General features: G+C 44.8%; 1 protein-coding gene across 1 annotated transcript; it reads right to left on the bottom strand.

Annotated features, from left to right (window-relative positions):
• Nucleotides 1–9,848: 9,848 nt before the first annotated feature.
• Nucleotides 9,849–14,799, bottom strand: LOC127332984 (disease resistance protein RPM1-like). The gene is given in 5 exon segments (XM_051359297.2): nucleotides 9,849–10,449; nucleotides 10,625–10,704; nucleotides 10,793–11,351; nucleotides 11,353–14,097; nucleotides 14,628–14,799. Coding segments are annotated over 2 exon segments (2,853 nt in total). The 5' UTR covers nucleotides 14,047–14,097; nucleotides 14,628–14,799; the 3' UTR covers nucleotides 9,849–10,449; nucleotides 10,625–10,704; nucleotides 10,793–11,192.
• Between the last annotated feature and the right edge of the window lie 1,778 nt (nucleotides 14,800–16,577).

Raw genomic sequence — 16,577 nt, 5'->3', positions numbered from 1 at the left:
GCAAGATCATGATGACGATCAAGAAACATCCTCTACTCATGATCAAGCTCAAGTGGTCCCTCATGATCAAGTACTTGCAAGAGATGAATTCATTGATCATGAAGGAACCATTCGGAAGATCAAGGCCGCTACAAGGGCAAGTGACATGAAAGTGGATCAAGTCCTTGGTAGCATCTCAAGAGGAGTGGTAACTCGTAGACACCATGCATTACTTATCACTTATTGTCAACATCATGCTTTTGTGTCTAGTTTTGAACCACTTAAGGTACATGAAGCCTTGGTTGATCCGGATTGGGTAATTGCCATGCAAGAAGAATTGGAGTGTTTCACTCGTAATGAAGTATGGTCTCTAGTTGAGAGACCCAAGGATCATCGCATCAATGTCATTGGGACCAAATGGGTATTCAAGAACAAGCAAGATGAGAATGGCATTGTTATACGAAACAAAGCAAGGTTAGTGGCGCAAGGGTTTGCCCAAATAGAAGGTATGGATTTTGAGGATACCTTTGCGCCTGTAGTCTGCCTTGAAGCTATTCGTCTTTTGCTTGCATTTGCATCTTTCCACAATTTCAAATTATATCAAATGGATGTGAAAAGTGCATTTTTGAATGGTCCCCTAAAAGAAACCGCATATGTGGCTCAACCCCGGGTTTCGAAGACCCATGCCGACCCAACCACGTGTATTTACTCCATAAGGCACTCTACGGTCTCAAGCAAGCTCCACGTGCTTGGTATGAGTTCCTTAGGGATTTCTTACTACATGATGGGTTTTGCATGGGTACGGTCGATTCCACCCTTTTCACCAAGCGGGTTAAAGGGGGTGGCCTCTTTATATGTCAAATATATGTTGATGATATTATTTTTGGTGGAACTAACCCCAATCATAACAAAGCTTTTGAGCTATTGATGACTAGGAAATTTGAGATGTCCATGATGGGAGAGTTGAAGTTCTTTCTAGGCTTCCAAGTGAGGCAACTTGCAAAAGGCACCTTCATCTCTCAAGAAAAGTATGTGAAGGACATGCTCAAGAAATTCAACATGACCAATGCAAGTCCAATGAAGACACCCATGCCCGTAAAGGGGCAACTTGGTTCATGTGACGGTGAGAAGGATGTGGACATAAAGGTATACCGCTCCATGATAGGATCCTTGCTCTACCTTTGTGCCTCTAGGCCGGATATCATGCTAAGTGTAGGGATGTGTGCTCGTTTTCAATCCGCTCCCAAGGAGAGCCATTTAGTGGCGGTCAAACGGATACTAAGATACCTTGTTCTCACTCCTACTCTCGGGCTATGGTATCCAAAGGGGTCAACCTTTGAACTCATTGGCTATTCGGAGTCGATTGGGCCGGTGATAAGGTTGATCGGAAGTCTACCTCCGGGGCTTGCCAATTTATTGGCCGGTCATTGGTGAGTTGGTCATCCAAGAAACAAAACTCCACCGCCCTATCCACCGCCGAAGCCGAATACATATCCGCGGCATCTTGTTGCACTCAATTGTTATGGATGAAGCAAACCTTGAAAGACTATGGTGTGTCTCTTGGTACGGTGCCTCTTCTTTGTGACAATGAAAGTGCAATAAAGATCGCCAACAACCCGGTTCAACATTGTCGCACCAAACATATTGACATTCGCCATCACTTCCTACGTGATCATGTTGCCAATAAGGATATTGATCTCACTCATGTGGGAACAACCTACCAATTGGCGGATATTTTCACTAAGCCTTTGGATGAAGCCCGCTTTGTTAACTTGAGAGGAGAACTTGGTATTCTTGATCCTAAAAACTTGGATTGATTAACTTCTTGCACTATATTCTTGCATTTATCTTGCTATCTAGCTTAGAGGCATAGCACATATGGGGATAGTCATCTTACCATGTCTTGGTATGATGCATACCTATGTGTGCAACATAAATAGACCCAATGTCATTATATGGACCCAAGCATGTCTCTTCGAGGTCTCATGACATTTGCGCTTTCACATAGGGGGAGTAATCCCCCGCCCCTCATTGAGCCTTCATTATAACTTGATTTGACTATATAAGGCCAAATGATCTTATTGCAAAAACTATTTCAAAATGCTCTTATGATTCTTGATATACTTCGAATCATGCCCATTGTAGCTATTTGTATCTTGTTTGCATTTTCACTCCAATGGGTATGCCTAGAGAACTTTGTGTTTTCCAATCCCATGTCTATGCTCATCTCATCATTATCTATCTATCTATATGTACATGTCATCATATGAGCACTCACACACATTTACACAAAGAATAGGGCAAAACGAGGCAAAATGACACATTTTTGGGAAAATTGTCTCTCGGCCGGTCACTGGCAGTCGGACCGGCCTGTGCGCCGGGTCGTCGGTCATCGGCCCGGTTGACCGGGTGCCCGACCGGCCGTGCGGGCTGTTATGTTTTGAAGAGGATACCCCTTGGGGATCTTCTTCCTCATTATCCCCCACCTCTCCAACCTCCATGGCCGCCGCCTCCACCATCTCCACCACATCCTAGGCACTTCCCACCACTAGATTCTCCCCAAACTTCACACAAACATAGATCGGGATCTCGCAAGCATCTTCACCAAAGCTTTTGGTCCCTCTCAAGCTAGTTTGGGAGATCGTGAGGATTTGGTTCTCAAGCCTTCTTCACGAGTTCCTCTTGCTCACTTGGGCCAAGAGGACAATGTCTTCGGGTAAATCTTTCTCCCTATCCCTCTCCCTCTTGTTTCCCCTCCCACATTGCTCATTTTTGAGGAAAGTTGAGAAAAATTAGGGTTAGGGTTAGGGTTAGTAAGTCCTCATGCCACCTAGAGTGTCACACCCCTCCTATGCACATTGTTCACTCTCCTGGTATAATCTATGTTCAAGTTTGTGAGTTTTTGCATGATTTTATGTCGAATTTCTGGGCAAACGTTACAACTCAGCATGACCCGGTCCACAGCCCGGTCGACCGGCCTCTCGACCGGCTGGTCCGGCGCACAGCCCGGTCAAACCGGATGGCCAACCGGCTCGTCCGGTCTGTCGTCCGGTCGGACCGGCTCCTGGCCAAGCTCGCTAGCTTTTTCGCATGATCTCGTCGAGACACTTGAACCTAGGCTATGCTTTTGGCTTCCTCACATATGCTGATGACATGTACACTTACCTCTTTGCTATCCTCTCCCTATTATGCTAATTCACAGGTGATGAATGGACTGAAGCGAACCCTGGCCATGTTGCCAAGAGAGGGAGGAGCTCCGGGGTTCCACCCCGGCGCTCTACTAGTCGTGCTCCTCTGACTAGGGGTGGCAGCTCAACTGGAGGCCGAATCAAGAAATCTGCCAATAAGAGGAAAGATAAAGAGGCAGCACAGGATGGTGATGAGGTAACGCCAGATTTCCATGTTGGCGGTGTGCATATTGGGGCATGGAGAAGACTCGAGAGAGTCCAACCCCTATCGCTTTGCGGAACCCACTTACACGGTGGAGATCAATTCTTCTCGGACCAACACACGGCAAGTCATGTGGGAAGAATTCTATGACTCCGCGAGTACATGAAGAAAGGCACCATTGTTATGCCCAAGGCCATCAAGGATGTCATTGGAATGTATGAAGCCACCAAGTTCCGCTTTGTGGTTGCGACCTTGAGGCGGATGGGGTTGTATGATCTTATGTGCTTGACACCTACTGATGGGTGCTATTGTCCAACCTTGGTGAGACAGTTCCACCGCACGCCTTTTTCCATGATGATGCAGCTCGGACTCTGACTTGGATGACGGGCAAACAGCCATACACATGCAACTATCTTGATTTATGTGAAGCCTTGGGGTTTTGTGGAGGGCGTACTCGGCTTCAAGATATATTCTCAGCAGAAGTTCAACCGTGGGGACATTGCTGGTTGCTATCCGCCGGAGCCCACACTGGACCTCCCACCATATCCGGATGTACTACTCCTACCTCTTGCTTGCCAAGCTCTTCCGTGAGACTCTCATCGACAAGTCCGGCGATACAAGTGAATGCCGTGCATACCATCTCGAACTTGATGTACTACTGTCTCCCCGAGCACCGGCAAGCTGTTGATGGCTGTGATCTGATCTGCGAGTTACGGCGCTGTGTTCGCGAGAGGTTGACTCCTAACCTTGCCCAGTACGTTCAGCTGCTCATCAACAAGGTTGTGCCCGCACCTCTCAATGTTTTAGGTGAGCGGGTCAGGATGGAAGCATTCAAAATCCCTGCCCAAGGTGATAACCCGGATGTACCGGAAATGATGCCTTCTGAGCGCCGGTCCAAGGCACGCCATGACCATGCTAGCTCCAGCTCCTCTCGTCGCCCACAGCGTGGTGTCGCACGGTTCTTCTCTCGCTTATGGCAGATGTGCAAAACTACACATGATGTTGCACATCAAAGTCTAGCTTTGAACCAAGAGACAAGGAGGCGCCAAAATGAGTTCATGGCTGCTAGGAATGTGCCTATCCCTCCTCCTGGCCCTGAGTTGGAGCCTGTCCATGCACAAGACTGGGAGATGCCTCCTCTCACTGATGAGATGTTCCAGAACTTTGATCCTTCTCTGTACTTTGGTGGTAGATTTGCTCCTGCACCTCCTGCTGATGATGATGATGAAGAGGATGATGACGGTAATGAGGATGATGATGAAGAGGATGATGATGAGGATGATGATGATGAGGATGACGATGGGGATGGTGATGGCAACTCTCCATCCGCGGCGCCCCACTTCTATTGATGGGACGCTAGCATCTCTCCTCTTTTCTTCGCCTTTTTGGTGTTCCGATGCCAAAGGGGGAGAAGAGAGTAGAGTCTAGAATTACGGGGTTCTTTCGTTGTCACAAGCCATGGGAGTTGCTTTATTTGGATTTTATATGGCTTGTGCGTATTTGCTTTGATTTCTCAAGAACCATTTGCTACTTTGAATGATTCATGTAATATGTATGGACGACTATTATGTGTGCTACTCTATGCTAGGATAATCATGCTTTATGCTTATATATGTTGATATACTTGTCCATACCATGCTTGTTTCCTAAAGATATTGGGGGAGCTTCTCATATTCCACAAATGGTGCACTTTGCATTCAAACGCAAACTCTCCAAGTGCACACATTATGGGGGAGCTGTCGTAATATCTTCTATGGAATCAAGGTTTAGAGCTTATCATAATATCTATGTGTTACTCTAGCTCGGTTTGTCATCGTATACCAAAAAGGGGGAGATTGTAAGGGTATTTCACCCTTATCCATTATTTTGGTATCTATGACACCGTGCTAGAGTATTTGGACTAATACATGCCTACAAGATGACTTTCAGGTATTAGCCAAAGAGGTATGATGGTGTAGCAATGGAACAAAAGGCAACGGGAGACCCCCCCAATTCGACGAAAAATCAGCTAGTTTTTTCGAGCCGGGCGGTCCACAGATCCGGTCGGACCGGCGGTGGCACCGGGGCGCCCGGGCGCCATCCGGACCCTGGACCGGTGCCATCCGGGCGACATCCAGTAAAGAAACGGAGCCATCCGGCGCGCGTCCGGTCACCAGCCCGGTTTCGGACCGGCCGTTTCGGTCCACGGTCGCTCGACCGGCGCCGACCGAGCGGGCCAGCAACCGGGTTCTGCGCTGTGACATCCGGGCCACATCCGGTAAGCCCGAAGCCTGCCCGGTCAAGTCCGGTCCCAGCTCCGTTGGAAACCGGCCGGCCCGGTTCGGCTCAGGCCCGTCGACCGGCTGTGGACCGCCTGTCCGGCGCAAAATCCGGTTGACCGGGTTTCTCGAAGAATCTGCTGATGTGGCAAGTGACCAACGGCCGTATTTAGAAGAACACTATAAATAGGTCTTCTCCTACCTCTGAACAGTTAGGCACTATACTACAAGCTGTTCTTGAGCTCTCTCTCTCATACTCCATTGCTAGAAACACCAAAAGCCTCAGATCTCCCTCCTCCTCCACCCAAACTCAAATCCCTCTGGGGAATCATTAGAGGAGGACCCGATCTACCGTTCTACCAAGCCAAATCTCATTCCCCCTTGTATTCATTGAGAAGCTTGCTTCCTAGGGTTCCTTGGAAACCCTAGGTAGGCAAGAGGAGTCCGGAAGCATCCGGGCTGTGGATTTGCTCCGGGCAAGATTGTGAAGGTTTGGAGGCTACCTCAAAGTCTACCACAAGTGAGTGAGCTATTCCTTCGTGGGATAGGCTCCGGAGAATAGGGTGAGCCTTCGTGGCGCGGGGAATCCTTCGTGGGACCTCCACTCCTCCAAACGTGACGTACCTTGTTGCAAAGCAAGGGAACACGGGAATACATCCTCGTCTCCGCGTGCTATCGGTTATCTCTAACCGAACTCCTTACTTGTGATTTAACTGCCTGTGAGAGCCTTCGTGCTCGAGTTAGTTGTATCCTCATATAGGTTGCTTCACCTAGTTTGCATTAGGCTCATCTTTATATTCCGCAAAGCCTAATATTGCAAAGAAAGAATTAAAATTTGTAGAAACCTATTCACCCCCCCCTCTAGGTTTACCATCTCTATACTTTCACCTTCTTATGTCATTATTGAAACAGACAAAAGTTTGCTTCTTTAAAAACCAAAAACATTCATTATTAGGTTTAGCAAAGGATGATAACCCAACATGCCATTGTCAAGCTCATGAGAATGCAACACTCGGTTTTTTCCCTTAGGATTTTAGGTGGGTACTAAACTAAGTATAAATAAATTTCGGGCTGATTGCGTTTTGCAAACTAGATATATCCTCTATTTAGCCCATATTTTGGTTATTTCCTTTGTTGTATACTGTATATTTTGTTACCGTAATAATACTATCAATTTTTTGTGCCCTGCAGTATCACGAGACGTTGTTACAAACTATGCATTCACAGGATCGTGCATCGAAGGAGAGAAGTTCTCATGTCTGTTATTTTTATGTTTGGTAATGTAGGTTCCAGGCTACCATAACACTATTTCTGAAGCCATTGGTAGTAAGTTCTGTATGAGGATCTGCCGTTCACTACCTTGATCAAGAAAAGTAGGTTGTGTATATGTCCATTGTTAAGGGGGGAAAGTCCTTCATTGTTGCCACACACTGGGGAAAAGATCAATTCTTCTGTATAATTTATTCATCTGAATTATGAGCTATAGTGTTGTTTGTCTGCAGAGCACACATTTCAGTTATTTTATTTTAATTAAGCATGGATCTGCAAATGATACCGTTATTATCCTTCATCTCATTTCTAACAGGAGTGTTTATTTTCTAATTCCGGTTGACCAATTCTGTGCTATAGTGCTGACTCAAGCTTGGGAAACATATTCTTATGTTCCACTGATTACATTGCCTAACTAGCATTCATCATGCCCCAGGATTTACAAGGATAGTAAGGTAATATAAAAAGTCAAGTTCATTGTTTGATGCACCAATCATGAGATCGATGGGACTTGATATAGGTTATTCAAAGGTAGGCTAAACTTTCTGAAACGGATTTGAAGAAAAGAATGTGTATGTCCATTTTTTAGTTCTCTCATTTCGACAACTAGGGTAATCAATTTCAGTTTTTGACATTTTTCTGCAGCTAACTTTGTTCCGTAAGTGCATGGACACGAAGATTGCCTATCATGAATAATTTGATGGTTGGAATTTAAGGAAAAGGAAGGGATGCCAACATACAATGACAAACATGTGTTAGCGAGAAGGCATCCATGCCTGATCAAGTTTAACGGTGGTTTGTGCCTGTCTTATTGCTAATGTGATGACCACGTCCACAGACCTGCTTGCAGCCGCCGGCAACACCTGATGTGAGCACGGGCACCACGATAGGAGGCACAAAGCCAGCCATGGCGAACTTCGGCCGATGCTCTTGATGTTGAGGGTGAAGGTTGCATGGTTAATGCTCCACTTTTTTTTATCCATGTAAATACATTCTCAACTATATATTTGACTTATGAAGTAAGATACATGATGATTGCTATTATGAATCTAGACATGTTGATTCAGTTGGCCTCAAATGTAATTTTTCCATGACCAATTTTATCCACCGTCTATACCTATGCTCTTTTTTACTGCATGGATAGACAAAATCTGTTGTGCCAAATAGCATGTCTTATCTTGTAGCATTGAGATTATTGGCATTTTTTTGTGTAGCTTCAACACGCACCCTAATTTGGGAGGGTGACATTGAATTGTTAAATAGAAATAACATGTATTACATTTACATAATCGATGAAAAAAACATCGAGAGGGATAGAATCCGTAGCAACGCACGGGCATTCAACTAGTAGTAGTAGTACTGGAGATAGAGTCGTTACAACCAAGTTGAATACAAAGATTCAATGTTTTTTATATGAATTCCCTGGAAAAACTCAGCAAGCATAGCCAGATTTGTTTAGAAACCACACTGTGAAAAAAGAGGTGTTGAATGGTTTCAGACTCTGAGCAAAACAAGATACAATTTTGGACAAGAAGCCACAGGAAAACTTGTACTCATCCCTGGACAACAATTTTCCAAATGATAGCAAGGTGTGGGACCCGAACCCCGCGTCATTCACCACCTGGTACCACAAGCTTACTGAAAACTTCCCAGAGGCATTCAAATTCCAAACAGGGGTATCTTCCTCTTCAGAGAGGAAGGTAGGACCCAACAAAGCACACAACTCTCGCCATCTAGTCACTAAAACAACGACGAAAAGAGAGATGAACTTCACCTGCTACCAGAACACTCAGCAACAAGAGCTATAGGTTCATTACAAATCGAATACAGGTCCCAGAACAGAGTGGCTAGGGAACAAGGTGAAATCCAAGTATCCAGCCAAAAAAGGACCTTTCTACCAGAGCCAATAACCCAGTGGTATCCAGACCAAATAGCAGGGGCAACCCAAGAAATCCCTTTCCAAAAAGGGAAAATAGCAGTATTGTTACTTATTTTTTTGGGAGAAGTGTTGTATTTATATTCAATAATCTTCTTCCAAATTTTATCTCCAGCAGTGAAATACTGATGGAACCAAGAGCCCAAAAGGCAAAGATTCATGTCCCTAAGGTTTAGGACACCCAGACCCCCAAACTCCTTTTTCCTAGTGATTAAGCCCCAGTTTGCTAAATGGTATTTATGCTGATCATCCAAATTGCCCCCAAAAAAGTGAGACATCTGCGAGTAGATTGCATCAATAACCCATTTAGGAAATTTTAGAACCGATAAAAGATAGGTGGGGATTGCTAGCCAAGCATGCTTTAATTAAGATAAGTTTTCCTTCATATGAGATTAACTTACCTTGCCATCCAGAGATTTTCATTATAATGTGGTCAATAATGGGCTGCAGGTCTTCCTTTCGAAGTTTAGCAAAATGCAAAGGCATACCAAGGTACCTAAATGGAAAAGAGCCCAAATTGCAGCAGAAAACTTGGGCAGAATCTTTGGCATAGGCCTCAGAAAAATTTATAGTAAACAAGTCACTTTTATGATAGTTGATCTTTAAACCAGATAAATTTTCAAAACATGTGAGAATCCATTTTAGAATTCTCGCCATATGTATATTTGGTTCAAGGAATAATGGTATCATCAGCGCACTGAAGGCTGATGACACCACTCGGAGTGACCTGAGGGAGTAATCCCTGAATCAGATTCTTCCCAGCAGCTTTACACAACATTTTTGTAAAAACTTCACCAATTAGATTAAAAAGGATGGGGCAAAGTGGATCCCCTTGTTTCAAACCCCCCACCGGCAACAAAATAGTCATTGTTAAAATCTACTCTTGCCATTTTCTTACTGATCAATGTATTTGTCCCACCCAGGCAGATCTGCGGCTCGTCCCATAGTATATGCTGGAGGAAAAGCTTCTGCTCCTGATATCTAACTGGTGCTACTAGCAGCAAGCAGCAAAGAAATTGAGTCTATGAAGGAGTTCAATACTGATATAAGGGTGACAGTTCAAAGCAACTACAGTACATTTCTCCGCGGTGCTATCTGCTGCCCTGGCTATTTGTAGATTTTTGAATGCCGAGCTATCTTCTGTGGCAGCATATAAAACACAGATTTCAACGCACAAACAATGGCAGCATCTGGGTCGTCCATCATCACTGATACGAATACGACCATCATTTTTATCCGTCCCTGGCAAGGCGAAGCTAAAAATTTGTTTGTAGTCACACTCTTACTTATGCTCAACTGACATGCAAAGCAAACACCTCAGTGCACAAGTCCTCTGGGGTGATAAGCTATACCAACATACTATACAAGTGTCAAGCAGAAATAATAGCTGTTTATGATCTACTAGATGATAATAACCATTAACCACCTTTTTTGCGGGGATAATAACCGACTTCTACATTTGATGCAAAACTGCCTCTTAATTTTGCACATGCAAGGATAAACGAGCCAAATGAAGAGTGCACATCGCAGGCAGTTGAGATCTTCAGCGCTGAGACACCTGCAGGCAGAGTTCCCTACAGGCCAAGACCAACACTTTGCCCATCTCTCTTGGCGCTCCTGAACAAATTCGAGCCCACTGAGTACTCGTCACACAAAGCCGCATTTTTAATAGGTGCATAAATTTTAAGACGAACACAAAAGAAGAAACTAAACCAGCTAATGATAACACAGATCCCTGAGACAGTGCCACAATGGCAGAAAAATATTCACAACAAACTGAGGCAACACTCACCTAATTCAGCAGCATTTGCGGAAAAAATCAGAAGGACTCATTGCCACAATTCAGACCATTTAATGTTCCCTCTCTAATTCCTGATATACAATTGTCCATAACTTTGTTTAGAGTCAGGAAATCCGTAATCTTCCAAATTATTAACAAAAGAAAATAAAATCTACCAACCTCCTGAGCCATCCATTTCCCTTTGTTGTGCATTTTCAGCATCTGGATCAACAGAACAAAATAAGCTTCTTCTATTCTCCCTAGTTTCTAGCTCATGTTATGTGCCACTTCTCTTCTTTAGAGCCTCCTGCTGCTTGAACTTTTTGATGGCTGTATTTTTTTTTCCCTTTACCATTCAGGAGAGCTGCTTGTCACCCATGATCATCTCTCCGTTGTCATTGATACCGAATTGATGCACTAGCCAAGTTTTCCAAATGTCCGAACAGTGCGTTATCCGGGTCTTGAACTTGAGACCTCAAGGCTCTGATACCATATTGACTTGATGCACTAACCAAGTTCTGCAAAGGTCCGAACTGATGTAAAGGGCTAGGCTATATATTTTAACAGTTGATCTCTAATGCTAGAAGGCAAGTGAAACTTTCACTTCGAGCAAGAGCTCACAGGTCCGTGAGCTGGTGATATGTACTGGAACTGGATCATAACCAAGTGCTTCAAGGATAAACAGTAACCCTTCGGACATGACTGATCTTCTTAATACATTCATCGCCTTCACTTGTTTCTTCTTTATTCTGAAGTTTCTTTGTGAGCTCCTTGGAAGCTCCCCGGAGATATAATTTCTCGAGTGTTCTAACACCCTCAATGCCATCAGGGAGGGCCTTCAGCTCTGGACAATCTGTGAGAGTTAGGTGAACAAGGCTTTGCAATGCACCTTGTTCTATTAAAACATCATTGAGATGTGGAGCATCTGAGATTGAGAGTAGTCGGAGCTCTGGAAATACCATGGCACTGAAGTGCAGCCTCTTCCCTTCGTAGGCCTTATCAAGCCAAAGTGCACGTAGCCCATGTAACTCCAAGAGGCATGAAAATGAGTCTTCATCAAGTTTGGAGAAGGCTAGGGCCAACAAGGTAATGTTATTAAGATTTGAGAAGGATGACACAATCTGAGGCATCCGTTTCTTGTCTAATTGCCCTCCTATTTCAAGCTTTGAAAGAGTAGGAGGCAAGCAGAGATCTTCCAGTTCCAGTGTTTCCTTCTCACTTATAGCCATAATTGCAAGACTAACAAGATGGCTCATGTTCATGATAGCAGTGCACAGATCAGAGCATTGTTCTCTTCTCACTTTGGTGATGGCTAAAGTTCTCAACTCTGTCAAAGCACCAAGATGGCACAAAGTGTCTGAGCTTGCCTCAACAAGTTGCAAGGTTTGCAAGCCTGTCAAGTGCATTATGCCCTTAGGCACCCTGAACCCAGTCCAGGCAACAACTCCTTTAATGCCTGCCTTTGGATCGGTAGCTCCATATAGATATCTCAACTTTTTAAGTGTCGCGACACTCTCTGGCAAACTAGACAGCTTAGCATTGTAAGCATCCAAAACTTCCAAATTATGTAGTCTTCCAACTCTTTTTGGAAGCTCCTCAACCTCAGTATCTCTAAGACCCAGAAACCGCAGATTAAACATGCTGAAAACCTCATTTGGTACTTTCCTAATTTTGGCTCCTTGAAGATCTAAAGTTGATAGCAACATGAAAGATTTCAAGAAAGACTTCAATGGATCAATAGTCAGACTATTCTCGAAAACATAGATTGAACGGAGATGAACTTCACTTGAAAGAGTCAACTGCTCAATATTTGCACTTTGGATAGATAGGCGGCGTGTATTTTCTGCTGACGAACTCCCTGAGCCATCATAAATTCTACAAAATCCTTCTTCATTTGATTTGGTCAGCGCAAGAAGGCGAATAATATCATGCATTCGACAACTCCGCACACGTCCACTTTCATTCCTCTCCACTACCTGTAATAGGCTTCGATTTACAAGTTCGTACAAATAACCCTCTGCCACTTCCTCCATCGTGTTGTGTTGTGTTTCTCTGATGAATCCTGCTGTCACCCAATGCCTAATTAGTCTTTTCCTTTTCATCAAGTAATCCTCTGGGAATATTGTACAATGCAGAAAGCAATTCTTCAAAATATATGGAAGATCCCCCAGACTGACCATTAGAACTATATTAAGATCAAGAATCACATTGTTTGTCAACTGAGATTCTAATTCCTTGTACAAATTTTCCCATTCAGAATAAATTTGTTTTTTGCAGGACAATAAACGACCTATGCAAGCAATAGCAATGGGCAAGCCATTACACTTATCCACAAATGTTTGTGCCAAAATTTGTAGCTCCTGCGGACATATTCTGCTTTCATTTTTCCAAAATGCCTCTTTGCAAAACAATTCCCATGAGTGGTGCTCTTCTAGCGGTTTCAACTCAACTATACAATTTCCAGTAGCCAGCAGCGCTACTTCATGGATTCTTGACGTGATGACAAACCGGCTGGTGCTGTTAGCAGGAAAAACATCTCTTATCTTGAACCAGATGTCAACACCCCAGACATCATCCAAAACCAGAAGATACTTCTTACCACGCAAGAAATCACGGATGATTTCAACCAGGCTTCTCTTTTCCATGTCAACAATATCAACACGGAGTTCACCCTTTAAGTCACTCTTCTGTAACTCCCTGATAATCTGCTTTAACAAGTCCTGAACTTGGTATGCTTTTGATACAGTTATCCATGCAGCACAGTCGAAGTCTATCTTCAGACTGTTGTAAACATGGGCAACCAAAGTGGTCTTGCCTACTCCTCCCATCCCCCATACTGTGCTAATTACACTCTCCTGCTGTAAATCACATGTCAACCAATCAATCAGCAAATTCCTACTCTCATCAATGCCGACAAGATTTTCTTCTGTTGGGAAGTGCGAAGTCTGATCTGTGGATCTGCAATGAGCGTCACTGCTTCTAGCTTCTATTGCAATTCCTCTTATGTCATACCGGGCCCTTCTCCTGTCAAGATTCTCCAACTTCAGTTTGATGTCTACCAGTTTCAACGACAGACGGCGCCATGTCCCGATCCGCTTAAACCGCCGCTTCATCTTCACAGAAAAGCCACCATGTTTATCCTCCAACTTGTAGGTGAACTCGTCAACAACATCCTCGATCTCAAAGGCAAGGCCCCGGATCTTCTTGATGAAGCTGGCAGTGGTCTTGTCAGTATCCTTGAACCTCTCGGCTTCTTGTAGAAAGGACTGCATGCTCTCCAGCTCCTCCTTGATATCACGGATCTGACCAAACAACCTGACAAGAGAAGAAGCTCTAGCTTCAAGGCACAACTGCCCTGTGCCGACCTTGACTGCTTCTATGGCCAAGGCTGAACCAAGCTTCAGAATCAGCATGCCTACAACACCCTCTGCCATGGTACCGTATCTTGGCTAGCAGACCTCTTTCAAGGGTGAAATGTCTTAACCCTGAAGATCAAAGGAGAACATACAAACATACAAACAAACAAGGTAAGAACCAATACGATGTCTTGGACGAACAATCTGTCGGACTAAAAAGATGCAGATAGCCAACCAAAGAAGTGCATTGCAAAATACACATCATCAAGTCCATGATTTGTAATTTTGTATGTAGCCATGTAGGTATGTACATAAAGTCCAACGATCAGCAAATTCATTTGTATGTAGCCATGGAGGTATGTACATAAAGTCCAACGATCAGCAAATTCACATTAGCACACAGCCCCATTTTTTTATGATACCACAAAAGCTAATAAATTGTAAGTGGTGGTCAGTTATTCTGATAACACATAAGGTTCACTCGCCCAAAAATGTATAAACTTAGAGGAACTAATCTGTTTTCTATTTTCCGGAGAGTTAGCTTATTATAGATCGAAAGGTACCTAGATAGCAGCAGATCCGAATTGAACTACGGAGTACTAGATAAAAATTAAAGTGAGCGTGGTAAGATCTCATCAGCGGGGGGATTAATAGCTCACCACAGCCAAATTCCAGGTCTGGAACCCCCTCCGGCGGCGAGGAGGAGCGCTTTGGGGTTTGGCGCCGGGAATGCTGAAATGGGGAAGAGAGGAGCGAGTCTTCGTTTTGCTTGCCGACTTGCTGGAGTATCAATCACTGGTACCTCTGAACCGCGTAAGCGTAATTTTCGCCGGCCGACAAATTGGACGGAAGAGGAAGGAAAATATCTAGGGCGTCAGCGAATGGACATTTTTGGCACCCGGGCTATAGTGATCTTGTTGTTTTAACAAATTCAAAATCACATTTATAACTTTCAAGAAAAATGAAAATAAATCCGGATGTAGCCATTGGTATTGTCACCATGTCCAGATTTATTTTCGGAATTTTTTAAAACTTATAAAAATGATTTTCAATGTTTTTAAAATAAAGGGATCACTAGTGCTGCAGAGCCAAAAACATTTTTCGCTGAAGACCTATATATATATTATTTTATATAAAGGACAACATATTAGCTTCGTACCACATTACCAATACACTCGGCCTAGCTGTCTATCTCCCTACGCTAACCAATGCGTGAATAATCCGATTGATGCATGGTGATTGTGTATCTATAATGTGCGAACAATCCGATTGAATAGGCTCCACTTTCTTATTTCCTTAGGGCATCTCCAGCGGCTTATTGCGACCGCCCGTGATCGAAAATGCGTTTGTGTCCTCCTTCAGCGGGTGACGCATAGTGAGCGGGCCATCAACGGCGACGCAAAACTGGTCCAAATATGCGTCAGGTTTGCGTCTCCGCGGACGCTGCGCCGAGCGTCCTCATTTTCCTACCCGGTACCGCAAATCAGGGACAGCGAAAATCGGCTGGTTCGATTTGTTTCTTTTCCCCTTCTTTGCTGCCCTAGTGCGACGCCACCACCCCAACCCCAACCGCCGCCGTCCCGCCGCAGCGCCGCAGTACTCGCCGTCCGGCTCGGTTGTCGCTGCGCGGGAGAGCAGGATCGTACTCAGGATTGACTCCGGCGCGGACCTGCAGGCTGTTTTGGGGCCAAAAACGCTGCCGGTTGCGCCGCCCTTTCGCGCCGCCGATGACCTGTTCGGTTAATTGCGCCGGTAGGTTTCTTCTCCGGTTTTCGGTGCTATTGTGCGCGGCCATTGATCCACAGTTCGTACCCACGCAGATAGACATGTGGCAGATGTTGCAGAAGTTCCACACCGAGGTCGTTGACTCCTCTTCCGACGAGGAGTCCGATCAGTCGACGCAGACATTGGAAACTACTGCGGCCTCCATGATCCACGAGTTCACTTCAAATGAGGGGCCGGTGTACCGAGGCTCTGTCAAGGGCCGCTCAAAAAACCTGCCGCGCAACAGAGTGCAAGGGCAGCTCCGGCTCCACAAGGACTACTTCCACCTCACCGATCCGGTGTTCAAGGAAAAAAAAATGTTCCGGCGCCGGTACAGAATGTCAAGGGAGTTGTTCTTGATCATTCTCCAGGGCGTCAGAAACTACGATCCGTACTTCCAATGCAGGCCCGATGCAACAGGTGCGTTAGGCTTCACCTCCTACCAAAAATGCTCCGCTACTATTCGCATGCTATAATATGGAATGCATGTTGATATATTCGATGAGTATCTTTGAATGGGTGAGAGCACCTGCCTTGAGTCCATGTACCGGTTTTGCCGAGCCGTGATTGCCGTGTTCGGACAACATTACTGTAGGGAGCCAACTGTTGAGGATACAAGACGGTTGTTGTCTATCAACGAGTCTAGAGGGTTCCCAGAAATGATTGACAACATAGATTGCATGCACTGGGAGTGAAAGAACTGTCCATTTGGATGGCAGTACAGCGGGCATGCCGAGGGACGTACATTCTTGAAGCTTTCATATCTCAAGATTTAAGGATTTGGCATTCATTCTTTGGTATGGCCGGTTCCAACAATGACATCAATGTGTTGCACCGATCTTCAA

The sequence above is a fragment of the Lolium perenne genome, chromosome 2 (assembly GCF_019359855.2).
Source record: "Lolium perenne isolate Kyuss_39 chromosome 2, Kyuss_2.0, whole genome shotgun sequence".
NCBI classification, from domain to species: Eukaryota; Viridiplantae; Streptophyta; class Magnoliopsida; order Poales; family Poaceae; genus Lolium; species Lolium perenne.
This window is presented reverse-complemented; position numbering and strand designations above follow the sequence as displayed.